At 41.3% G+C, this 26,875-nt stretch overlaps 3 protein-coding genes across 3 annotated transcripts in view; 1 reads left to right on the top strand and 2 right to left on the bottom strand.

The window, feature by feature from the left end:
• jade2 (jade family PHD finger 2) overlaps positions 1-11,833 on the bottom strand; it is a gene marked incomplete at its 3' end in the record, with an annotated part of 121,509 nt that extends 109,676 nt beyond the window's left edge. The window contains exon 1 of the mRNA XM_083910296.1: positions 11,789-11,833. The remainder of the gene's footprint in view (positions 1-11,788) is intronic.
• Positions 11,834-17,300: 5,467 nt separating this feature from the next.
• On the top strand, positions 17,301-18,301 carry cdkn2aipnl (CDKN2A interacting protein N-terminal like; the record flags this gene model as incomplete). Its single annotated transcript, XM_083903943.1, has 3 exons — positions 17,301-17,512; positions 17,863-17,968; positions 18,059-18,301. The coding sequence occupies 3 exons, from the start codon at positions 17,301-17,303 to the stop codon at positions 18,065-18,067; spliced, it is 327 nt and encodes a 108-aa protein (XP_083760069.1). The 3' UTR covers positions 18,068-18,301.
• A 322-nt stretch (positions 18,302-18,623) lies between these two features.
• Positions 18,624-26,527, bottom strand: ube2b (ubiquitin-conjugating enzyme E2B (RAD6 homolog)). The gene is made up of 6 exons (XM_083910645.1): positions 26,395-26,527; positions 22,937-23,017; positions 22,230-22,255; positions 21,233-21,322; positions 20,675-20,763; positions 18,624-20,134 (listed from the first exon to the last, which is right to left on the bottom strand). Exons 1-6 carry the CDS (start codon positions 26,436-26,438, stop codon positions 20,006-20,008), a joined length of 459 nt encoding a protein of 152 aa, XP_083766771.1. The 5' UTR covers positions 26,439-26,527; the 3' UTR covers positions 18,624-20,005.
• Between the last annotated feature and the right edge of the window lie 348 nt (positions 26,528-26,875).

Genomic DNA, 26,875 nt, shown 5'->3' with positions numbered 1-26,875 from the left:
CTCTAACTCAAAAGTGACTTTACAGAAGTCAACAGGAGTGAAAAAAAAGACAGAAACAAAGAAGTCTCTAAAATGCAAACGTCATACATGTTGTTTAAAGAGAAAAACAAGGCAAATAATTCCTTTTCGCCTGTTTTTGTTCAAAAAATAGCACTTAAAACAGATCTGTGCACAACTCTAAGTGAACATAGTGTTCACATTGGTGCTTCATCAGAGCACAGGATGATTCAGACGTTTGTTTCTGAACGTCCTGAACTGAACGAGGACAATCGTTCGCCAGCGGCAGAGAGAAAACTACCTGCTGATGACGTTTACATAACCATTCAACACCAAATTCTTTTACTCGCAGAAACTCGGAGGATTGTAACAGAAGCGGCGCTGATAAATAAAGGATTAGAGCGAAAAGTCAACGCAGCCTGAGGATGAAATATTTCATTATATATTTTCCCAGAAGGATGAAGGAGCAATGAAAGAGAAGAGGAAAAAAAGAAAAGGAGGAGGGTGAAGGTCAAGTAAGAGTCTGACAGAGAGAGAAATGAAGCTGAAGTCAAGAACTCAAAAAAAAGAAGAGGAGGATGAGGGATACAAACTTCTGTGAGGGGACGTGAGATTTATGCGACCGTAAAACCGGGATATTCCACCACACATACGGGGGAACGACTCTGACATTTACGCTCAGCGCTTCTTCTTCTTCTTCTTCTTCGCCGCCTCCGACTGTTTCCATCCCCACGTCCTGCCGTCTCTCTCTGTCTGTCTCTGTCTCACCTCCCTCCCTTCACGGTCACCCCTGCCTTACAATAACAGGGACACGGGGAGCGTGTTGAGTAAGGTTAAGTACATTATTGACTTTCTCAGCCGTGCTGAGTCGAGTCTCTCCCTCTTCCTCTTCGGTCTGCCTCTACCTCATCGTGCCGCCTGTGAGGACATCGGTTAAGTACATCATTGACTTCCTGCAGGTACGTCTGTCTGGCTTTAACTCTGCACCCCCCCCCCTCCCCCCACACACACACACACACACACACCCTCGCCCATTAAACTCTGAGGCGACCCACACTTAAACCACACTTGGGTTTTTCCTTTTCCTTTCCCTTTTTCATGTTTAACCAGTCCACTTGCTTCTCATTCCTGACCACACAGAGGAAAATGTTCGCAGTACAAAACATGTTGACATGTTTTCTTAACATGAATCCTCTAATGAAACTCTTTACAACTACTTTATGGAGTTATTTCTCGTGCTTTTGTCTCAATTGGATTTGTATCACGATACTTGGGTGACAATTTATGGAATTCGAATTCACTTTATGAATTGAGCAAACTAATTCTTTGATTAAGGGTTCACCCATCAATGGTTTTCATTAGCTAAAGATACTACAGCAGATATAAAAACTGGGTTCAGTTCTTCTTCTCTGTGACGCTGAAACGTTCTCCTCGTCCTGCAGTGTTTTTGCAGAGTTGCATAACAAACTCAATTGTGCTCAAGGATGAGAAACCTGATTCACTGAGTGACTGCACTTGTTGTTCAGGTGGAAGAAAGAAAAAAAGAACAGCATGAACCTCACACACAAATACACACACACACACACACACACAAGTCATTCCAGGAAACTTCGTCACTGAGCACTTGCTTTATTAGCGTCTTGTGGCCCAGATCACCAACAACACACGCAGAGATGACAATACACTCGACTCCAATCTGACCACAGAGAGAGAGCGAGATATATACATGTATATATACTGTATATATACACATAAAGAGAGAGAGAGATGATACAGTGTCCTGCCGACTCCCAGTAGATTTGACAAGGATCTCCCACAGCAACAGTGAGGCTTTGTCAAGAGCAACAAACCACAGGCACCGTGTTACTGTGTCAATGTGGGAAAGAAAGCTCAAATTCAATCAAATTCAAGTTATATAAAAGAACTCCAAAAAACGAGGATTTAGTAGAAGCCAGAATTGGTGTCAGTGTACATTAAAGACAAAAAAAAGAATGAATGAGTAGGATCTGCTCCTACACCTTTTCAAAGGAAATTCAACTTAAATCAAGTCTCTCGGATTTTCTTACAAAATAAAACTACAGTACTGGAACATTCTGACATAGAAATATTAGGTGTTATGAAGTAAATTGTCAAATATATGAGTAATAAGTTAAATTAGGTCCACTTAAAATGTTGTGGGTTGGATTGATTCATCACTCTGCTCAGTAAAGTCCCCCAGTTATTATTTAACTCTATTGCATTATTAAATTAAATGACATATATAAAAGCTTTGGTGTTTTAATTACACAAATAGATTACTTTTGCATCATAAATATGTTTCTGTTGTGAAGTTTACATCAAAACAAGGACTTTTACTTTGAAAGTCTGTGAAATATCATCATGAATAGCTTAACTTTTTAATATCATGATGAAATATTGTGTTCTTGTCCCCCCGAGTTTGACCCCCTGCTCTGTACATGGTGAGTTTATTCAGATAGTGAAGTGAATTCTGATGATTTTCCAGTGATTTCCACAACACCTCCATGCCCTATTCCCCTTGTACATGTAAGGACAAACTTTGACTGATTGATTCAGTTTTTTTCACTGGCTGGGGTTCAGCGTCTCAACTGTCACGAGGCCTGAGCCTGTAATTATGAGCTGACAGAACAGTCTCTTCAACTTCTTGCCCACATTTCCACATGTGTGTGTGTGTGTGTGTAAGTGAAGCACTCGTTTGGGTAAAGTATTGACGGTAATTGAAAATGTCACTGTCTCTCCCTCCCTTTCTCTCATGGAGCTGCATCACCTCAGGCATCAGGCAGACTTACAGCTCTGCAACTGCTCAGAACATTCTCAGGAGTTTATTTCCTCCATCTCTCCGTCACTACGCCTCACTTACTGCCCTCCTTTTCCACCTGATCTCCTCCTTTTCCACCTCCACTCAATGCTCACGTTCCTCAGTTTCCAGGTCAAACTGTAAGTCTCTGCATCACCAAGCCCTCGTCTCAATCTCTGCAGCGAACCAGAGGCCGGACGTGAGAGATTGAGATGTTTCTTGTTCTCTCTATTGAGAGATGAGAAGTGGAAAAGATGCACTAAATGTACAATGTCATGTAAATCCAGCAAACTAAATGTCAGGGTTTGGAAACATCTTAACTTCCTAACAAGTCAGGGAGCGCAAAGAATAATTGAAGGAGCACAAAGTACAAATGAGGGAGTGCAAAGTACAAGTGAAGGAGTGTGACAGAACAAATAAGGGAGTGCAACGTATAAGTGAAGGAGTGCAAAGAATAACTGAAGGAGCGTAAAGAACAAATGAGGGAGTGCAAAGTACAAGTGAGGGAGCATAAATTGCAAGTGAGGGAGCGCAATGAACAAGTGAAGGAGGGCAAAGAACAAGTGAGTGAGCGCAAAGTACAAGTGAAGGAGGGCAAAGAACAAGTGAAGGAGTGTAGAGTACAAGTGAGGGAGTGCAAAGAGCAAGTGAGGGAGCGCAAATAATAATTGAAGGAGCGCAAAGTACAAATGAGGGAGCGAAAAGTACAAGTGAAGGAGCGCAAAGAACGAGTGAAGGAGCACAAATAACAAATGAAGGAGTAAAGAACAAATGAGGGAGCGCAAAGAACAAGTGAAGTTGGCTTTTAATTCTTCATACAAGTATAAAATGAGTGGTGGAGATGTTACTTAGTGCTGCTTTAGCGTCTCACAGACGTGGCATTGTTTAGTTGCAGTGTGATGATGTCATAACTGAAGCAGAACTGTTCCAATCTGCACTTTGTCAGAGTGAAGCAGGACAATAGCTGCAGGCAGCAGCAGCTGTCAGCTTTTAATGAAACCCATGTCGTACAAACCAGAGAAGCCAATCGGACGAAATTAAACACGACCGTATCGTAAATCTTATGCGGCTTTTGGTGCGACTGAACACTGCCGACGTGTAAATAACACTGTAGGTCTGCTGGATTAACTAAAAAGGAACTAATGACGTTTTTAGGGATTAACGGAGAGAAGCTTCATCAGTGAAAAGAATATACAATCTGTAAGTACAGTAGCAGCACAAGAACATAAACAACCTTTAACTTCCTACATCCTGCTGTAAACACCATGTAATATTAAACCCCAGCAGCTTTGCTTATGAGCCCATTAATTCAAATAATAAGCGAGCAGTGTGAGTGTTGACTCTGTGCATGAACAAAGTGGCTCAACAAAATACTGTATATAAACCTCCTTAGTTAATAAAGGAAATGTAATAGTGCAAGTTTAAGGATGTTTAATGGGGGACACAGTCAGGAAGACGCCGACGTGGGGACACTACTTCCTGTCGGTCTCACATATGATCACGGTGGTGCGGTTTGAAAAATAGAAAGACAAACAGTGACTAATGCATGCTGGGAAAAGCCAAGTCGCCTGGGGAGCTAATTAATTGGCGGACTGTGACACTGTCGAGAGTGCAGCGTTTAAAATGGAACTGGTTCTTCCGCTCACACGTGCATCGGATCAGGCCGAGGGGGGAACGGCTGAGCGTGGACACTGAGCCGCAGGTGGGGAAGAAATCACGGAGTCAAACTTTAAAGCGAGGATCTGGATCCACAGTTTACAAGTCTACGCTTCAGCACAGAGAGACAGTTTTTGCACGTTTCAGAGTGTATCCACTCGCTCACAGCGTGCTATTATCGCAGCTTATTCTCACCTCGGAACATTTCTTTGATTTTTAGGGGTTTGTTCATTTGTGCAGGTGAGAACAATGAAGGCTGAGAGTGCTCGTTATTTTTTTCATTTTCAATTAACGTGTCAATTGTTCACGTCGTAAAACAGCGGCGAAAACATCCATCACAGCTTTCGCGAGAACTCGGTGCGACTAAGCGACGGAGAGGACAATGTGACGATTATCCAAACCACAATAATAGAGACTTAAAATAATATGCTTTCAACTGCAAAGAATCTGAAATAAGATGCAAGATGCACCTTGTGCAACATCAATATAAATCACTAAGACTGTATGTAGGCAGCATTTTCAAGTCACTCACATGAAATATTGATTATTTTCCTCACTCCTGATTATGCAAAATAAAATCGTACACTGGAAGCTGAAAAAAGGTCTTATTTTTAAAGAAGAAAGAAAAGAGAAATTACTTTAAGATCATTCAGCTTTTTCAGTTTTATTCACTTCTCTCTCTCTCCGTCTATAACCCTGCCACCTGTCTGTCTCTCCTGGACTCTGCATGTTTGTGCATTTGTCCACCATCTGTCCCTCTGTCTGTAGATGACAGTGCATTTACCTCGGGGCAGCAGCACTGATGTGGGTCAGTGTCTCTTTCGCAGCACTCTGCAGCACTTAATGTCAGCGTGCAACAATGGCTGCTGCCACCACGGCGAGATCTATTATTAAGAGACTGGCCCAAACACACACACACTACACACACACACTCTCTGGGGGTGAGTAGGCAGTCTGTGGCTGTCAAGAAAAGCAGACGATGGTCCATCGACAGTAAACACAAAAAGTCAAGTAACTGCTGGAACTGCAAACACACACACACACACTAATATACAGTATATATACATTAGTGTTTTCTTTAACAAACACTTTAGATGGAGATCATAAGTGCAGATGATTAAGTTGATCTGTGGCTGCTGCATGTTTGCACACACACAGAACAACAATAGAGAGAGAGAGAGACACTGGTGCTTAGAGCTCCTCTCCTCGTGGAGCCAGAGGTCAGTCAGTTTGATAAAGAGTCCTTGCATATAAATTGCTTCATAACAAGCCATCGCACAGAGGCTGTGTATGTGTGTGTGGGACCTTCTCTGGCATAAACACTGACCTTGTCAGGACCAGTCTCTACTTCCTGGAGACCCGGTTAAGGTTATATTATACATTGTGCTGAGGTTAAAAGTCGGGGTTAAGGATAATGTGCTTTGTTTATACTGTTTAAATCCATGCAGTGTACTAAAAAAGAATAGTTCTGTGTATGTGTGTGTGTTTGTGTGTAAATGTTAATGTGCAAATGTAAGAAAAAGCAACAACAATGTAGAAGGTATGAAAGAGGCAGGGAACACTGCACCACAGGGACACACAAGTCAGAGACTATTTTCACTCTTTCCTTCACTTTCCTCCTACACACACACACACACACACACCACACACTTACCTTCTCTCTCTCTCTCTCTCTCTCTCTCTCTCTCTCTCTCACACAGACACACACAGCTATTTTTGGACAGAGAGAAAGTGTGAGGCAAAAAGAAAGCGGTTCGCACAGACATGTTTGACAGGTGAGAGAGGAGGTGAGGAGAGGTGACAAAGGCACCAAAGAAACGAATCAAAAGGATTCATAAAGTGAGGTTGAAAGAGCAGAGAGAGAGAAAAAAGACAGAGTGAGAGAAGAGAAGAGAAGAGGAAGAGAGAGATGGAGACACAGGGAAACTATTATGAATGAGTTGAAAGAATAAAAATGTCACAGTGTGGGTGCATGTTTAAATTTGTGCGTGTCGACTCTGCACTCTGTAATGTCACGTATCGTGTCATTCATATTTGACTTCAAACACACACACACACAGACACACACAATCTGAATCTTTAGATCCATGAAGAAGAGTTTCAGAAACACTTGTCCATCTGCTATCACCTGTTTAAATGCTGCTTATCTGTTTATGTACATATTTATCTCTTTTAAAGCACTTAATCATTCTTTCATCCATCACATCCCAGGTTCATAGTTCAGGACACGTCTGTGTGTGACCGTCTTTCTCACTTAGTTAAGGATTTTTAATTTTCTTACTTTCTATATTTTCTTTTCTATATTTTGTAAATGTGAGCACTGAAAAACCTGCACTTTTAATTTGAAAAGGTCTCTGGATTAGTGTTTGTGAGAGAACTAGATTTACCGACACATGACTCACCTCCTTTTCTCTACAGCTACGATGGATTAACTGGCCTTTAGGATGAAGAGTATTCCCAAAGGCAGCCTGTGTGACACACACACACACACACACACACACACACACATCCTGACTAACTGGAAGGCACAGTGCCACTTAAAGAGAGCAGTCATGAGTCACTCTCTCTGATGCTGATATCACCGCTGTCGTTCCCATCAGTTCCACACTGTGGTGGGAGGGAGTCAAATAAAAAACGTGAACCGTTGTCCTCTCGTGTTTTGCTTGTGGGAGCTAAGGCTTCTCCTCTGACGACGCTAAGAAAATAAGCAACTAAAAAATATATTATAGCAGCAACCATGACCACTATAAATAAAGTGTAGAGTGTGAAAACAGTGTGTAAATACACATCAATGAATTAATGATGTGTTTTTTATTATTTAAATTAAATTCAGTTTGAGTCTAAGGCTGTACTAAAATAAAACTGCCTCATGACGTCATCTCCTCTTTAGACGGCTAAACAGGTGCTGGGTCCCAATTTTGCTTTTAAAGCAGAACTATGCAGGATTTTTACCCTAATTTAACAGCTTCAGAGTCATTGCGATGGTTACCCCTCTTATGAGCATCATGATAATGAGGCAAACTGGATTTATTTTGATTTTATGGCTGTAGAATTGTCCAAAAAGTGTTTCAATGAGTGAGTTCTTCTGCCCCTTTATTCCAGCATGTGACGTGATGGTGATTCATTTGAGTTTTGAGACGCCCTGATCTATAAGATCAAGGCAGCGATCGCGATGGGTATCGAACAGTGAGAAGTGAAACACAGAAAGCATGCAAAACAGACGCAGACAGACCTTTGGATGTGGCTCCAAAGGTTTGCCGGCTCCATTAATAACAAACGCACATGGCCAGGAGAGGGGGAGGGAGGGGGGAGGAGGTTTCCAGTGGTGTCGTAAGAACTTGTAGGGGACATGGAGATATTAGCGAGGGAAGATGGAGGGAGTGACAAAAAGGACTTATGATATGTCATATTATTGTATACTAAGGTGTTAAGCCACTTAAGCTCAGCAAAAGCTCCTCCTCCTCATCCGTTATTCCTCACATACTCCGAGAACATACTTATGCAAAAAAATCGATGCCAAATTCACGCGCTACAGAAGTCAAATAGATTTTCTTTATCACCTCGCTGCCTCCAAACCACCACCAGAACATTAAGAGAATATTTATTGACGGTGTCACTGCCTCTGCTGCTGCTGCACTATTATAGGAGCTGGAATGAGAGAGGAAGAAGAGATAGAAGAAAGAAAGAAAGAAAGAAAGAAAGAAAGAAAGAAAGAAAGAAAGAAAGAAAGAAAGAAAGAAAGAAAGAAAGAAAGAAAGAAAGTAAGAAAGAAGAGAGACCAAGGCCCAAATTATTCTCTAACTAGACCTCCTGCTCTCTGGAAAACTGCTGACAAACAGTGAAGGAGGTGAGCAGCAGTCAGAGAGGTTTGGGCCGTCACCAAAAAGCCCAGGAGGAGAAAGAGAGAGAGCATTGATCCATGGCTCCCGTTCATGCTGCCATCAGGAGTTCATTAGCTCCTGGAAGGGAGTGAAGGAGAACTCTGTCCTTCACTCCCTGTGACCTCCCCACCTCTTTATCTACCTGCACCTCCCCCCTCCTCCTCTGTCCATCCATCCCTCCTTCCTGTCATCTTTCATACACTCACAACATCTCCTCCTCCTCGACACAATAAACCAGGTCTTTAAACTCAGCTAAAAACACTAAAGACAGAAGTGCAATTGCACCTCCTCTGACTCTCAGCTCGACTATCTGTGAATAAGCGGCGTATTTCAAACGTGCATCAGCAGGTGTTCAAACAGCAGAGGAGAGTCGGACATATTGTTTCTGTCTGTTGTTTACTTTATGTTTCTCCATCTTTTCTCCACACAAACACAAACACTCGGTGCTGAAAGTCTTCCATCAGGAGCTCAGGCAGCATCTGTCAGCCTGTCCATCAGTGAGATAACACACTTAATTCTAATTAAAGCCACGTGTATTCTTGAACATATAGAAATTACAGTGAATATGTAAATATTGGGTGATGGGATAACATCATAACATAAGTGTATACTTCTACTACAAGATGTAAATTCTGCACGTGTTTGAAATAAAAACTATTTATCACTATTAACCATAACTGTGGATATGTTAATGCCTATCCATCAACTTTAAACCTAAACTGCGATAATATGAAAATAATATATCGCGATAGTTACTAGTCTGGTCAAGAGGGGGCGATGTAGAGAACAAAAACAACTGTTCAGTAGCTTAAAATTATAACAACAATAGATATTCAGAATGACATGTAACAAAATTTCAAAGTAAAGGCTGTTTGTTTTGATACGGAACGACGTCTACTTCACAATAAAACGTATTTATGATGCAAAATAAACCTTAATTATTAAATAAAGTCAATAATAATATAATAATAACAACTCTATAAAGGACAACTAGCCTGGACAAGGTCAGTGTTTACAGCAGAAAAACAAACACAAACACACACACACATAAGCCCTTCAGCTCAGCTGCTTCTTATGTGACATCACGTACTCGTGAGTCACACACACACACACGTTTGCCCTGCAGCCTTCACTGTGCAGTGACTGTAAAAACATGCACTTGCACATGGAGGGATATGCATGTGTGTGTGTGTGTGTGTGTGTGAAGGTACAGTATACGTGACGTCATCCGTGATCCTCCTCCTGTGCCTCGTCACTACGTACGACTGCTAATGCCATACACCACACCACGTGGGGGTCCTTACCCCCTTTTCCAACCAATCAGAGCGCAGCAGCTTAATGCAGCAGACACACTACACACTACACCACACCCACATGTGTGCTTATGTACACATGTCTCTCTGCGTGCTTGTTTTTCACATCACACACAAGAAAAGATGGAGGGGAAAAAGAGGAAGGAGAGCTGAAAACAACAGCACCCTTCCTTCCCTGATCGCTTGTAAACAACCGCTGTCTCTAGGCGAGAGATGAGGAGAAGGGAGGAAGGGGAAGGAGGGAGGGAGAGGTAATGAGAATGAGTGAAAAGGAGATGGCACTGCATCAGGAAAAGATATGAAAGACACAGAGAGAGAGGGGGGGGGGATAGAGGGATTGAGACGGAGCTGTTATGCCCCCACACACCATGACTCATCTCCGGTTTCATACCCAGCAGGAGGAGGCTTGTGTGTGTGTGTGTGTGTGTGAGGAGGAATGATGCATACGTCTTTATTTAAATCTGTGTTTACAGTGTGTACGAGAGCCACACTATGTGTGCAAAAGTCAAGCTTTTCTGCATGTGTGTGTGTGTGTGTGTGTGTGTGTGTGTGTGTGTGTGTGTGCAGAGAGAGGCTGTGCTGTCACAACCGGGAACATTTAACAAGCCCCCAGATGATTCCTGCTTAATTGATTCAAGACTACAGAGCATGATGTTCACTCTCACAGGCCTCGTGCATGGAGAAAGAAAATGTGTAAAAAAAAAAATAATAAACCAGTAAAAAACTGGATGAACTGCTCATATTAAGGATCAGCACTAATAATAATAAGCAAACATCACATCGGCGTGTGGAGGTTTTCTCCAGGGCGATTATAACGAGGAGGTAGCCACCAACGTCACATCACCCTGGAGGCAAATGCCCCACTTACACCCCATTAATCCTGCTCACATCTGACTCCCACCATCATCATCATCATCATCACCAGCAGCAGCATGAGAAGCACCTGCATCCACATGTGACATCACTGTGTTGTTTGCAGTGCAACGACATAACAGCCACACACACACCTCACTCACTCACTCCTACATCAACCCAGGAATACAGATAGTGTTGTGGCTTAGATGAGGTAAACAACACACACACACACACTTCTTATAAAACCAGCTAGATCTGCACAGCACAAGGAGGAGGAGGCAGTGAGGAGCTGCTGTAATTCGTTGATGTGTGTGTGTGGCTGCGTGCTCAGTCTTCCTAAACCTGCCACACATACACACACACACACACACACACCTTTTTTTTTTTATTATTAACTAGAGGAGAAGGAAGCTGCAAATAATCCAGAGAGTAAACGGTTGGTGCCACCACCCTTCACCTACACAACTCCATGTCACATCATCCACTGCCAGCTATACTGTACGTGTGTGTGTGTGTGTGTGTGTGTGTGTGTGTGTGTGTGTGTGTGTGTGTGTGTGTGTGTGTTCTTGTATGTGTATCTTTGTGAGGACCAAAACAACTTATGTATCTAAGGAAGTGAGGTTCTTAACCCAGGGTTAAGACCTGGTTTTAGGAGTTAGGGGTTAGACACTTAGCTGTGAGGGTTAAAGGTAGAGTAATGGGTTATAGGTAATGAATTATGTCACTGTGTCCTCACTATGAATGCTATACAAACCTGTGTGTGTGTTGTCAAATTCAAGTCCAACTTACATTTCTCTATTTGTTGCAATTACGCACAAAAACAAACACATATATACGTATGTAAATATACACATTTATGCATATATAAATAAATAAATAAATAAATAACAGCACTTCTTGGACACTCCTCCAACTCACTCATTTCCCACGGGAGGCGCGTTCACGCTACGTTTTGCAGCACAAACATGGTCAAGTTTACCCCGGTCCATTTCACCCCAGCGTGCGCGCGTGCACGTGCAGGCTGCAAACACAACACATAACACACACACACACAGAAAAATAAACAACACACTCCCCCATCAATGTGTGCGGGGAGGCAACACTGTAACAGCCCCGCTGTAAAAGTGCGTGCCAAGCTCAGGCTGCTGTTAGCCTAGCACTGATGTAGCACTTCTGCGCGTGCAAACACTCCCACTTTTTTTTTTTCTTCCACATTTTCAACCCACACCTACACACACACACACACACACACACACACGCAGCTGCTTTACCTTGATGGCGGAGTCCGCCTCGGGTGCAGAGACGGCGCAGTTCAGGCTCTCATTGAGATCCCCGCACATGTACATGTAGTTTCCCCCAGTGGAGCTCAGTGGAGCTCCGCTCAGTCCCCCCCTCCCCACCACCCCCCCGCTCGGTGCCCTCAGTGGCTGCTGCTCCTCGGTGTGAGTCCACGCTGCTGGGTGACAGTCAGGACCCGTCCCCTCCCTTCGCTCCACTTCCCTTTCACGGTGCGCGTTGACAGCGCCGCGTCCACAGAACAGAATCCCAAATAAAATCCAACATCCAGGGGGCCCCCCCAACCATCAACCATCAAACCCCCTCTCCCTCCCGCTCCTGAAAAACAAAGTGTCACAGTAAAGTTGGAGCCTTCAACACAAACACGCGCAGTGAGTGTTTGGCGCTGGTGCTCAGCGTGTGCGCACAGCTGCGCCGCTGCGCTCACAGTCAAGCATGTCGCATTCGCAGCTCCGAACGTGGAGGTGGAGGAGGAGGTGGAGGAGGTGGTGTCAAAACCCCGACGACTGTGTTTTCCTCTCCGGTGCCAGCGGTACAGGAGGAGGGGACGGAGAGGAGAGCAAGAGGAGGAAGAGAAGGAGGAGGAGGAGGGTAAAAATGGAGAGGAGGAGGAAAAAAAAGAAAAAAGGATGCTTTATTTATGTCCAGACGGTGAGTCAGTGAAGATCGCAGTCCACTTTCGAAAACGTCCCTCCTTTAAAAAATAAAACATCCGCGTCTTGACTGCGCTGTGGACAGTGGCCGTGCACACTGATCCACCGCTGATCCACCGCTGATCCACTGCTGCACAGGCGGGTCCTGTCTCCAAAGCTCTCCTCCCACCTTCACACACACACAAAAAAAAACACAACAGACAACACAAGAGTCCACCAACAAAAAAAAATCGGCTTTTATCATGAGCTTGAAAACTCTTTTGGCGCCATATTTATGGCGTACTTTCAATTCACTGCGACCGCAGGCTGCACTTCCTACTCGGGCCAAACGCAGGAGGAGTGCGCCGCGCAGTGGACGCGCGGGGGATTGAACCTCGTCCACCTGCAGCCGCCACTGATGATGATGACGATGATGATGATGATGTACTGTCACTGTGTGAGGGCAGAAGAAGAAGGAGCTGCATTAAATATATATGAGAGCAGGTAAATGAAGTAGTGGAATAAATATGGTTTGTTTACTAATCTGAGCCATGTTTATCCTTTATTATTATTATTATAATAAGAAGAACTGACAGCATCATTCAAAGTCAAAACAGGTTGTTATAAAAATGGTAACATCTGTTGTTGAGGTAACAACACATATAAGTGAATAAAGTACATTTAAAACATCAATTTCGATAGTTTTATGTTTGTTTGTTTGTTTTTGTTCAGTGGATTGTCTTCATCAGAGTACTGAAATATTCTACTCCAGTGAAATGTTATCAAAATATTGGTATTTTTACTTAAGTACGAGTAAAAGTACTGATCTAAAAATGTACTCAAGTACAGGTAATGAAGTCAGAGTAGCAGTTAAAAGTCCTTCATTCATTCACCTGTTCCCAGCTAAAGTTAATGATTTTATTTTTAATTTGTTTTACTCAGATGATGAGTGATTTAAAATGTACCAACGTGCAGTTACTTCCAAAAAAACCTCATATTTAAGTAAAAAGAAAATGATACATTTTTAAAAAATGACTTTTAAACAACTCAATTACAGTAAAACAAGTATATTTATTTATTTATTTTCCACCTCTGGCTGTGACAGGCTGTAGAATGATCCTCACTCAGCTCTTAATGTGTGGTGAATAATGAACAAATGAGACACACACACACACACACACACACACACACAGGCAGGAATGTCAGGTGCACAATTGCTCGTATCAGCTGTATCACACTGGGGATGGTGGGAGGTGTTAGTGGTGCTGGTGTTTTGCACAAAGTGAAATGAGGCAGTGAAGGACACAGAGGAGGAATTTCATGGCACGCGTTCAAATGCAACAGCAGTGTCCCACAGTTTGTCCTCCCCCTCCTCATAATGCAGGTACACAGGCGTAGTGATGGTGGAGTCTCCTGAGGAAACAGCCTGTGACCCTCTATCTCTCTGTCTCTCCACACTGACGCTTTTAATGTGCACTAATGCAATTTCCTGGCTGATGAGATGCACACACATTGTTTGTTAAGGAGGTAAAGCTCTGGGTCAAATAATAGTGGGGGGTTTGTACAGTGTGTGTGTGTGTGTTTGTGTTGTTCTGCAGGCTGCAGCAGATGGGGCAGAGTGAAGAAGACTCATTAAATCATTAGACGCATCAATTGAGAGCGATTAGTATTTGCAGCTAATGTGTCGTCGTGTCCTGATGGGACAAGAACGCTGTCGACAGCCTTTAGGTCAAGGAAAGTTGAAGGATTACATGATGACGTGAGGTTTTCTGTCTGTAGAATATAAAATAATAATGAAAAACTATATATTTACAGAAGCATTTATGCCAAACTTGGACCAAAAAATATGTGGATTCTATTTAACACAACAGTTTAATGACTCAAATATTCCCTGATTAGATTGATTTGAGAAGTCTTTTACTGCTATTAAACCTTTTCACAATGATACAATACCAAACATGGGTCCTGCTTTTTCTTATTATTATATATTATTATTACAGTTTATTTACTTGTGGAACTTAAAGTTAATTCTACAACTTGTTGGTGACATCACACCATCACATGTACACACACACACTTGCTTTATTTTATAACCTTAACCTTTAAACTAGGTCTCTTGATTAAGTTCTTGCATTATAATAACACAGCTGTAATAATTAAACATAATTCTTTGTATACTTAGCTTTTAAAAGGCAGTGAATCACTCCGAGTTCTGGTCTCTGCTTGGTTGCAGTAACTGTAACCAAAGCCATTTCCCTCCAGGATTCATAAAGTTCTTCTCATTCTGAAACAACAACAACAAGAAGACAAAAACAGTCATGTGGACGTCCACAATCTGCAGGGATTACAGTACCTGACACTGTATCACGGCTACGTCGTCCATGTCAACAGCAGTGACTGCAGGCCTGTAACAGAGACTGCATGTAAACATATATACGACAGTGCAGCTCAGTATTCAGGACATAGAATTATCTGCCAGGCCTTTTCTGCTCCAGCATTCCTTATGTCAAGTGCACTAGTTTTTAATTAGTTTGGCTCCCGGGACGACGGACTACATTTATCACGTAGGTCGTGAGCCTAAAATGTGTAGGCTAATAAAAGCCACAGCAATGTCAAATGTAGACTTTTTATTATTGCACGACTGGTGTTTATGGATATTGAGAAATGAGCGAATGTGCATTGATTTTGTCAGAAAAATAATTCAATTTCGTGACAAAAGCACAATTCCCCATTCACTACACAGTGTAATAAAAATGATGAACAGAGATAAAAAAAAGAAAGGGCGGAGCCTCAAAGCCTCTCTCATTAACAGTCTCTCAGGACTCGCTTTGAAAGAAAGGGCTACCTGTTGTCTGTGTGTTTTCCCAATTATAGTTTTCTCCCGAGTCAGCATACATTAGGTGACTCATCCAAAAACGGCTGCGTCTGCCAGAGTCGACTGGAACACGGTGTATTATTTCAGCATCAGTGTACGATTTAGGCGGAGTGAAGAAGAAGAAGAAGAAGCCATAAACTTAATGGGTTAGTTCACTCAATAAAGTGGTGACTTGTGTGACTTGGAGGCCGGCCAAAATATAAAACACTCAGGGAGAGAGAGAGGGGGGTTTCTGGGGGGAATTTGAGAGGAGGAGGAGGTGAAAGTGCATTTTTATGAGTGTACTTGTGTGTGTTTCTGCTGGGACTCAGACTCATGAGGAAAGAAGAATGTCTGAGGCATGAGCATTTCACATTTTAGGGGCCACACCTCTGACAGAAGCTGGCTTAGGTTTAGCAGGTGTGTGAGTCTGTATGTGTGTGTGTGTGAGAGAGAGAGAGAGAGTGTATGGGTATCTTTGTGAGGACCAAAAACATACAAACCTATAAGCGAGTGAGAGTGAGGACATTAGTTGGTTCTGTCACCCCTTAAAACAGGGGTGTCAAACTGTCATACAGAATAAATGGAACTGAATGTAACCAAATATAATGTAAAATAAAGGTAACTACTCCGTAACATATTGCTAAATAACTTTCTGTATTGATTGCTTATTAAAGGTGCATTATGTAATAAACCTAAAGCAACTGGTCATAAAATCCTCTTAATATGTCACAGAGACTCAGGAATAATGTTCATATAACAAACTGAACTCACCAACAACAACAGTACAGCCAAAATATTTGCTGTAAAAAAAATATTTTGCAGACTGCAAATCATGTTTATGTTTTGAAATCATGTTTTAGCATGTGGCGCCACCTACCACCGTCTACCAATCATTGCAGTCAGTAGAGTCTCATCTGCCGAGCGACCACGGGTTGCCAGTTACGTCAAAAAACGAAACATAAAAGACCTCGGTATTTTGAATTTGAATGTAGTAACCGTTTTTGGCCACATTCTTACATATGGCACCTTTTAATTTCACTCATTGCATGATGCATATACAATTATACACTGCGATCTAGTGCCGGTTCCGTCACTGCGGGAAACACAATCGACATGCATTGTGGGAAATGTAGTTTATGGTCAACGCACGCCTTAAAGCAGCATAGACCTATTTTAACACAGATTTATATAAAATTACGTGGCGGGCCACATCTGGCCCCCTGGCCTTGAGTTGTGCCTCAAAATTGGGGTTCCTCTAAAATGCAAAAGTTGATTAAAAAAAATGCAGCAGCAATTTTAAAAGATATGAGCATAGCCTCAAAAGACACAGATATTGCTCACCTCACCTCACCCACTTAATTACAGTTAAACGTAGAAATACAGTATAAATACAGAAAGAAAAGAAAAACAATAAAACAGGAAAAAGCAATAAAAGAAAAGTGTGTTCATGGACTTAAATATTTGGTGTATAGTTACAATTGTAATCGTCCCTAATCCAGGTTTTGAGCTGTTTTTTTTTTTAATCGAAAGACTATTACACTCCCTTAACTCACTGGGCAGACTATTCCAAAAAAGTGTGGCTTGGTTTTAGTGTTAGAATTGGGTTTAGGTTAAAGGTTAAAGGTTAGGCGTTTAGTTGTGAAAGTACAGGTCTAAAAATGTACTCAAGTTAACGTAAACATAAGTAGCATACATATATAACGTCACAATTAAATGTTAAAAAGGCTTGACATAAACCATAAACATAAAAGAAAGAAGGAATAAATACATAAATAAATAAATAATACATTAATAAATGAATAAAGACAGAAATAATTGAATTAATTCATAGATAAAATAAGGAATAAATGGCCAAATCCTAGTCTCTATCAGTCTATCACGTCAATTGTAGTTCTCCCCTCCCACCATTCAGTGGCGCTGTTTAAAAACCCCGCTTAGATCTTACTTGTTCAACGTCCGCTTTGAAAAGCGGAAGGAGCCTTTTGTTGTGTAGCAAACATGTCGGCCATGGACGTAGATGATTTTATCCAGCAGAACCGCGCTGTAGCGGACCAGGTGGAGACGTTCCGAGGCTACTGGGAGAGCGAGAAACACTGGCAGGCGAGAAGAGAGTTCATCCTGCGGAACATGGACGACTACGAGTTCGAGCAGATGGACAGCCTGGTCTCTCTGTCCATGTGTTGGGCCAACAACGTCTTCCTCGGCTGCCGGTGAGTGGACACGGACACTCAACACAGGCAAACTCTTTATCTGACACATATATATGTTGTTTTAACTTTCTTAACTGTCTTGTAGTTACATAACCCCTTATTTAATATCCGGTTTCATTTGCAGTTTACATACGAGTGTGTGTTTTTATGTTTAGGGTAATAAATCTTCTTCGTCGCTTGTATTTCCACACACGTTGGGCTCACTGTTGCCCCCTGTGTCCGTAAAGAGAACAACCAAACCTGGAATTTCTCATAATGTTGGCATTTTAAAGCCCTTTTGGGCTATATATATATAAATGTGTAAATAAAATTGACTTGACTTACTCAACCCCTGCTGATTAATTCTTCAGGTACAGCACAGAACTCCTGGAGAAAGTGAATGAAATGGCTGAGGGCATCGTGGTGGAGGACGCGCCAGTCTTCAAAACGAGAGATGAGATCATGAAGAAGCAACAGGTGCGTCTGTGAACACCGCACACAAACACGTATACAAACTCATACAGAAGCGTGTATGTTTGATGGTTAAAACACGTCTTTTCATCACAGGGTCGATGACGAGCTCGGACATGTGGTCTCTCCTGGTTGTTTTGATTCAAAGCCGATGGGACTCTGCTGTTTCCTACGTGCAGGCTGTGCTTGTAACACGCTGGACCACATTTCAGTGGTTTGTTTTGTTTTTAACATCCCACTATGTTGAGTGTAAACCTCATAAGTGCTATTTTATGAAACAACTTTTTTATTGTATGAAGATGTTTTAACACGGTGATCGACGCAATTGTTTTAAGCTTTTTAAAGACTGTTTTTAAATCAAGGTGACACTGGATCTCCTGTTTCCAGTAGAATAAAGTACACATTTTCTCCTTTATGGCATTGTATTGTCATTTTTGTCAAGTTTAACAATTCAGGAAAACCTTTCTTTGATCATAAATATTAACTAAAACAAAAAGGCTGTGTAGGAATGTGACTTAAAGACTATACATTACAATAATAATTACACAAATAACCCCAGCAACTGTAAAGTAAGAGGCAATCTTGTTTCAAAGTCTGAAAAATGTGTTTTATTATGTTTATACAGCATATTATAAGTATACACTTTTTTTTTTGCGTATTTCACAATTTTTTTTATAACATATCCTATCTGATTATTAGGTGATATAAGTCACTAACCACAACATGACCGTTACTGTCTCAGAAAGAGAGGAACTGTGTTTCATGATGACTGTATTCCATGGACTATTATTAGCTGGACAGGGTTATTAAGTCATGAATTTATACTCGGGTGGTTATTTAATTGTGTATCACATACAAGTAAACAAATGCAGGCATTAGAACATTTTTTGTTGGAGAAAGGTCTGCTCTGTCAATCCTCTGATCAACTGCTATCCTTTTAGAGCAAAGAAAAAATAAATGTGATGCTCTCTCTCTCATCCCATCTGAAACTTTACACATCAACTGTGTCATTTAAAAAAAAAAAAGGATTAAAAACACCTGACATTTAATTCAGGATGACACACGTCACTGGCAGCACAGCAGTGGAAATAGAAAACCAGGTGGGCACAACACGAGCTGAATGACAGAAAATATGTGGAATAAAAGAGAACATGAAGCTAAAGATAAGTATGTTTATCAACCCAGAGCATAACCCAACCTTAGCTCACAGACACATGTTCTACATACACATTGAAAAGGTTTTAAGAATGACAAAGTCCTTTAGGTGACCTAAGAAAGATTAAAACTGATTGAACACTTCCTTAGTCCAGCTATCTTTTCTATGTCACATATCTTTGTAAATATTTCCTTTCTTAAAACTCTCTAATTCTGTCATCTTCCAACTCAGAGAAGAAATTATTCAAATAAAAGCTCAGAGCTGGCGCAAAACGGAGCGACATGATTCACCTGGCACTGCTGCAGCCGGTAACGTCTGTGAGCCCAAAAACCTACGGCGTCTTAAAATAATAAAGAGATATGCTAGAACAGATTGGGAATTGTTCTTTATCGTCAGCTGCATTACTAAAACTTGAATATCAGTGATACCAACTCTGAGAAGGCATTTTCTGGATTCTTTCACGACTCAAAACCAGCAGACCTTACAAAAAGGAACAAAGAAAAACAACAAAAACGTGAACTCAAAAACACTAACAGTCCAACTAAAATCCATCCAAACAACAAAGATATATTACAAATTCTGTTAGCAATAACTTATTTCACATCATGCAATAAAAAAAGTCAAATAAAAAGGACAAAAACAAATAAAAGACTGATATCCCTCCCTCGTTTTCCTCAAATGTATTGGCAAGCAAAGTTAATGTCCATTCTGGTTTGGTTGTTCTCTGGAGGTTTTTCATTCATTTTTTTTCACAGGGTGGCACTTGAGTTCTTCAGATATATAGTTGTTTTTTTTATTTTTTAGATGAGGTAAAAAAAGGAGACTGAAGTGATGGGGATGATGAAGACAGGGTGAGAGAAAGGAAGGGAGGAAAGAGTGAGGAAAGCTCAGACGTCCACCCAGCTCTGCTCCACAATGGCCGTCACTCTCTTCTCATACTCCCTCTTGTTTTCCTGATAGAGCTGTGCGGCCTGACTGTTGGCAGGACTGTTTGGGTTTGGCTCATCCAGCAATGACTGTGGAAAACAACAAAAACATTCACCTTTTTTATTGTAATCTCATCTCTGGGGGTGGTTTCTTTTTAAAGCTGCCTGCGCTCTGTGGCACTTCCTGTGCCGAGAGAACCCGCAGGAGACGGGGCAGGCACAAGCTCAGCGAAAACATGGCTGCCAGTGCGGGGAACGCACACAGAATGCCAAGGATACAGGGTCACACCCTGGACATGTTGCCCAGTCCATCACAGGACAAACACAGAGACAGAGAAACAACTGTTCACTCTCACACTCCAATTCACCTCTGAGTGTCTTTGGACTGTGGGTGGAAATCAGGAGAAGCCCAGAGAAGACAGAAAAACGGCAAAAGTCTTACTACTACTTATTTAACTACTTATTTATTTACCGCAATATGCTGTGCTTCAAATCTGTATAGGATGTCACGTTTGACGAGCTTCTGTTTTAGTTGTTCAGATAAGACTGTTCAATGCATTTAACAACACACAGTGCACCGGTGTTTAAATCGGCACAGATAAATAGTTAAAGACAATCTTAACAACCAACCTGGATAGAAGTGAGTATGGATGAAACATCATATGTGGGGCTCCAGCGATTCTGAAGGATGTCTAAACATATACTGCCATCAGCATAAACTGGAGAATAGAGAGAGATAGAGAGAATACATTTAGGACAAATCAGTGTCATACATTTACACATATGGAATCTATCAAACAGATGAGCCTGTGACACAGAGTAAAACATACTGAACTCAGTGAACTCGGTGTCATTTTACTCATACAAATAAACAGAAATTCTTTGAATTGCAAAGTCATCCCAATGTGACCTAATAAACTGTATTCTATTGTGGACTGAGAAAGACGTTGAATGAGAGGAAACGGTTTGAATGAGGAGGAACTTGATCTAAGCAGTGAACATAAAGGAGGCACAAACTGTGCTACATTCCACGTTCAAGAATTCTCGTGTGTCATACACAAAAGAATGAAAACTGTGGAATGACGGGTTTGGACAAAGCGAGTGCCGACATTTTTGTCCATTTTCCAGAGAAGCATGGTTTGAATTCAGTGAGTGTGTGAGTGCGAGTACATCTTTTGTAACACTTACCATTTGGATGAAACATTCTGGACACAAATCGAACTGTAGGAGGCTTGTTTGGGTATTCCTCTGAAAACTCTATCAGAAGCTTAAATGTTCCTGCAGAGAGAGGGAGACATAAAAATGGAGAGAGAGTGCGTTGAGGGGGTGCACACAAGTCATTTTGTAAGGAGAGCACCGGTGTGAAGGTTCGAGGAGAAACAATTATGATACCAAAAATACAACAGGCTCGATTAGAAGGAGAAGCTAATGCCTCACAGATGTGCAGATGTCGAGGAGAATCATAATAAGACAGATGACTAACAGGAGAAGACTATAAACACTGAGTCAGACGTTAAAAGAAGCACAAAACATTAAGTGTACGAGTAAAAATGTGGGAGTGTTGCCCCTATTTAAAGTGTTTATTACAATCTGAACACACGCACAACTGTTCAGCCACTCAGTGGCAATGATGGAACATATTTGTCATTATTTGTGTATTTGATTGTGCAGAATATATCAAATCAATAATGTGAGATTGATTCTGATATCACTAAACTGCACAAAACATAAGGGGTAGAACAGTTCCAGCTCTCGATGTATTACATTTAAATAAGTTAAAATACAAAGCACTTATTGTCAGTGCACAGGTACAATGAAAGTGCAGCCAAACGACGTTTATAAGCTGAAAAAAAACACCCTTTAATAACCTGTTGATTTAGGGCTGGTTGAAAAGCATGTATCTGTGGGTGCAGGGATGTTGTGTGTCCAGTGTGTGTGTGTTTAATGTCCAGTCACATCGATTGCTTGGGTGCATAACCCACATCACCCTGAGCCGTTTGGCGTCCATGTTTTTTTAATCAACAAAACACTGCCAAGCAGGCTGTAACAGATGGACTGAATAATGCAACTCCACAGCAATAACAGCACAGGAGAAAGTTAAATCAAACCAGGGCTGAAATAAAAATGTGCTCCCGCAGAGTGTGCACTTTATGGACGAGATAAATCAAAAAAACGGACAACTCACCATCTTCAAATGGTGTTCCCACAGGCCTGCCAAACACATAGAGGGAGAGAGAGAGAAAAATAAAATTAGTATCACACTTTAAAATTCTTCACCCTGCTATCAATAAGATGATTTGTCGAAAACACGATTGTGATCATATAAACTTCAAAAGGACACGCTCGACAAAGGCTCCTCCGTTATTCAGAGTGTAAAAGAGCCAATAAGAGCAGCTGCCTTCATGTTCTGGGCAGCTTTCACTTTGAATGAAGTGATGAAGTTTATAGCAAGTCAATTTTTATTTTTATTCAAAATAAATGTCTACAGCTGCCTTCATCCATTCAGTTTGTTTGCATACTTTACTTGTGACCTTTCAACATTATACCACTCATATGAAGCTTGTCACCTCTTTTTTCTAAATTAAACCCACTTTAAAAATGACACACCAAAAGGTTTGCAACTAAAGAATATTTTCATCAATTCATCTTTTCAGTTTTAATGCTTTCTTTATTATATGGAGCAAATAAACTACTTACAGTTAATAAGCTGAAAAAGCTTTATTACAAAACACACTTGTTTGTGTATTTATTTAATAAATTTAATCCAATCGTAAGAATAGTAAGAGATTCATTTAAACTTCAAACGATTGCAGCTCTACAGGGGAACGTGCATATCACGGTGGCACTGTAAAGATAGTTGGGGTGGGGTTGGATTTAGAGCTTATGACTCACCCAAAAATAACAGCGTTCCAAAGCATGATGTTGTTCTCTGATGGCGCTCCACTCACACCGGTGGGAGGATCTTCTTGAAGTCTGGGTTAGGCAGAGAGGGAAAAGAGAGACATGGTAAGAGAAAGACCAGAGGGAAACATCTCAAACAAGGAAGGACAAAAGCAGCAGAGAGAGAAGGAAGCAATGCATACAGAAAATATAGAAATGAAAGATAGAGAGCATTAGTGACAGAAAAAGACAAACAAGTGGCTGGGTGAGAGCATGAGGTTTTTAATTATCACCATGACAGCAGGATAATTATAATTTATAAACATAAATCACTGTATCAATGTGACTGCAGACAGCAGCCAGGCTTGCAGGATCTTGTGCACAGTGTCCACCCTGCATGCGGTTCGTAAGTTTACATAACCTGTACCATGAGCACTTATCTGAATCAATGCAGTACAGTATCATAAGTCAACCAAGTCGACCTTCACCTGAAATTACTTCTAATCCATAGATATGGACAGATACCGAGGCCCATTAATATTCCTTTATCAATTATCAGTATATCTATAAATGTACATCTTTGAACACAGATGGGTATTAATTATGTGACAGGGGTGGTTTTCAATGAGGGAAAGGCATAAAAAAATTATTTGAGCAACACACAATCAATTCTGGGTTTTTTTGAATGAAGAACACATCATCAAAATATAGATTTTTTCTATTTATGTGCATTCAAGTCATTGCTGAATGTACAAACAGACAATTCAGAAACACAACATGGGCGTTTATCTGTATTTTCCACATTCTGCAGCCAGAATGAATTATTGCACATGCCAAAACACACACACAGACTATTTTAAATGAGCATTTGTTCGAGCTTCACAATGAAAACTGCCTAGAGCAGTTTGACTGACTACAAAAAAATGCCACAGCAACAACTCCCTAGCAACAAAGCTGTCATCAAATCAAAACACGTGTCATAGGTCAACAGTGTAAATAAAGTCTCTGAAACTATTAGTAAGTGTTGAATGTGAAACAGGTTTCTGGTTTATTGCTCTTACGTGACAATTAAAAGGCAGCCATGTAATCAGACAACACTGTTGCCATGACGGGTCTTCAGATCACAAATGCATGGCAGGTCAAGCCTGGATAAGAGTCACCACAGACTATGTAGGACTACAATCCCCTGGCTGGTATAAAAGTATATAGATTGTGCATGTGTAAAACAAGCTAAGCTGATTTTCTGTGTATGTGTGCGAGTGTAGATCTATTTCTACATCCCTTGCTGCAGACAGACCCACTGCAATTAACCTCATTTACAGCAATCTGCCGGAGCTCTCTGCTGGTGAACTGATGCTCCACTACACAGTGACTGTATTCTACATGGAAGTGATAGTTCACAAGTCCGGAGAGGTCAGACTGAATAGGTAATGGACAGCACTATTAGGGGTTAGTCCTTTTCACGGCTGCACCAAACACGTAGTTGAAGAACCGTGGTAGTAACTGCAGCAATGACCATTTTACTCCAACAACAAAGCAGAAAACAGGTATTTGAGTACCAAGAATGTATGCAGTTACACAAACAGACGCATAATTGTGCCTCTCCCTTGATGGAACACCGTCTTGCTCTTACATACACTTATTTTAAAGAAAAATATATTTTGGGCGGCACTACAGTTTAACACCAGTGTACAAAGTACCGAGCCAAAAATATCTCACTGAACATGCTGCTTGCCAAACATAACGCATAACAAACATAACAAACATAACGCCATTTTCAAGAAACATTGTGCAAATAATACGAGTTAAGAGTTCAAACAAAGCCGGTTGGGCAATATCGCACAGGGCTGATGAGTTCAATGAGCCAGCATTGGCATGGACGCACATGCTGATCCAGGGATCCAGTGCTATTGTGTTCTCCTCTCATCAGTGCGTTACAGTTTTACACCTGGGGAATGGTACAGCAGAGTAGAGTTACAGAGACACCTTATCCACCCCAGCTCAATGGCTCTTCTTTAGTGAAACAGCATCTTTTTCCCCCACTTGACAGGTGTGTGTGTCATTCACACACAGTGCCTACTGTGGGGTGCAGAGGATATGGAACAAGGCAACAGATTGGTGATAGCAGGTATTACAGACAGTCCCTTTGGCAGGTGTGACTCTCCCAGGAAACCAAAACCTATTATTGTTTTTAGCTTCACAGCACGATTCATTACTCATATACAAATGTTGTTTCTGTTGCTGTTCATCTAAACCAGTACTGCAGGTGGGTCTCAGATGGGGCGATGGAAATTATAAAACAATAACCAAATTCTTTGAAACAGACACACGTTCTTTGTTTCTCACAAAGAACGTGTGTCTGTTTCAAAGAATTTGGTTATTGTTTTATAATTGGTTATTGGTTATTGTTTTATTGTTTTATAATTTCCTCGACTAGAAACCTTCCTCGAACTAGGAGCAGCAGACAGCCACTGTGCAATGGGGGTTGGATACCTTTCTCAGGGGTACCCAAGTTCCCTTTCCACTTGGCCATGTGGATCAATACTCTCAAGATCAAGAGAACCGATCTAACTCTTAATGTCAAAGAAAATGATGACATTCCTATGGTTGCAGCCACAATCCCAAAACAAAAGACTGAATGTGCGTAATGGAAATAATTACACCTGAGCTACAGGTCTTTAACTTGTTTGAATGTGTCCTTAATAATGTATTTATTTGCCATGTTAAATGTCCTGCTTCTGGTTCCCCTGCCACACACCTATGTAAACTACAGTGACAATTATATGAACTGTATGGAACAAGTAAAATAGAGATTTTTTGGGGGACACCTGGGGGGCTCAGTCGCCGGTTGTGCAACACCTGAAAGCCACGTTGCTGTCGAGGGCGACTGAAACTACATTGAATGCAGGCAGGTTGGATGTTGTTGAAATGAAATCCGACAGGCTGCAGTTTACTGCAGCGAGTAAATAAAACATAAGTACTGTCACAAACAGTGTTGCCTCTGATCAGGGCCAGCCATGCTAAGACAAAAAGATATGATGCATTGTCTTTATCCGGCTGTATTTGTTTCCCAACGTCAGTTCACCTGAAACTGCGCCAACATCATACAACGACAAAAACACTAAAGTCAGGGAAGAATAAATAAAGACAAAAGGACCAACGTTATCCCCGTGGGTAAAGTAGATTATAACGCCAAACTGCTTTCTCCGAATAGCGATAAAATTACACATACAGTGTCATATACTGACTGTCAATCACACATACGCCCAACACAGACATAAACCATGCAAAACGTCAACTTACCATCATTATAACTCCACTCAATCATAATATACAGTATCGTTTTCACACCGGCCGCTAAAGCTAACGCTAAGCTAGCAGGCTAACGCGGCTAGCAACACACAAACACAAGAGGTGACTGCACAGCAGAAAAAAATGATAATAGTGATAGTTAAAAACGAAAGCGGTACCTTTTAAAATCTCTCATAAGCCGTCTCCTTGCCGGGGTCGACATAATTCAAAGTGTGTTAAAAAACCAGGACCATAAACCGAAAAACTATCTGCCACCAAATACGGTGTTTCTTCCGCTTGTAGCCCTTTTCTTCTTCTCCCAAAACAACTGGCTAGCCAGCTATTTATGGTGACGTCAGTGGCTCTGAGCGCTGGAGCCTCAAAAGGTACAAACAACCAACCACTGGTTAGAAATAACTGTATTAGGACAACTATTATTCAAACATGTGCACTTTGACTGGGAATAACGGTGCACTGTGTATATATGATGAAGAACTGCAAAAACAAACATAATCCATAGGGAATGGAAGTGGACAGCGCACATGAAAGGCAGATGTGGAGCTCAAATGATCAGCAAACACATTCAAAATAATCTCCTGAAACTGAATTTTATTTTTCTTTATTTTTGATGTAAACAATATTTTCTTCTCACAGTGTGTC

The sequence above is a fragment of the Microchirus variegatus genome (assembly GCF_963457635.1).
Source record: "Microchirus variegatus genome assembly, chromosome: 2".
Classification (NCBI taxonomy): Eukaryota; Metazoa; Chordata; class Actinopteri; order Pleuronectiformes; family Soleidae; genus Microchirus; species Microchirus variegatus.
This window is presented reverse-complemented; position numbering and strand designations above follow the sequence as displayed.

Bases quoted from the DNA above. Each gene is read 5' to 3' on its own strand.
- ube2b (XM_083910645.1), bottom strand. From the start codon at position 26,438: ATGTCGACCCCGGCAAGGAGACGGCTTATGAGAGATTTTAAAAG. The intron at 22,256-22,936 runs GTGAGTCATAAG...TGTGTTTGGCAG, and splicing joins TGGAACGCTGTTATTTTTGG to GCCTGTGGGAACACCATTTG. The intron at 20,135-20,674 runs GTTGGTTGTTAA...TGTTTTCCACAG, and splicing joins CCATACTCACTTCTATCCAG to TCATTGCTGGATGAGCCAAA.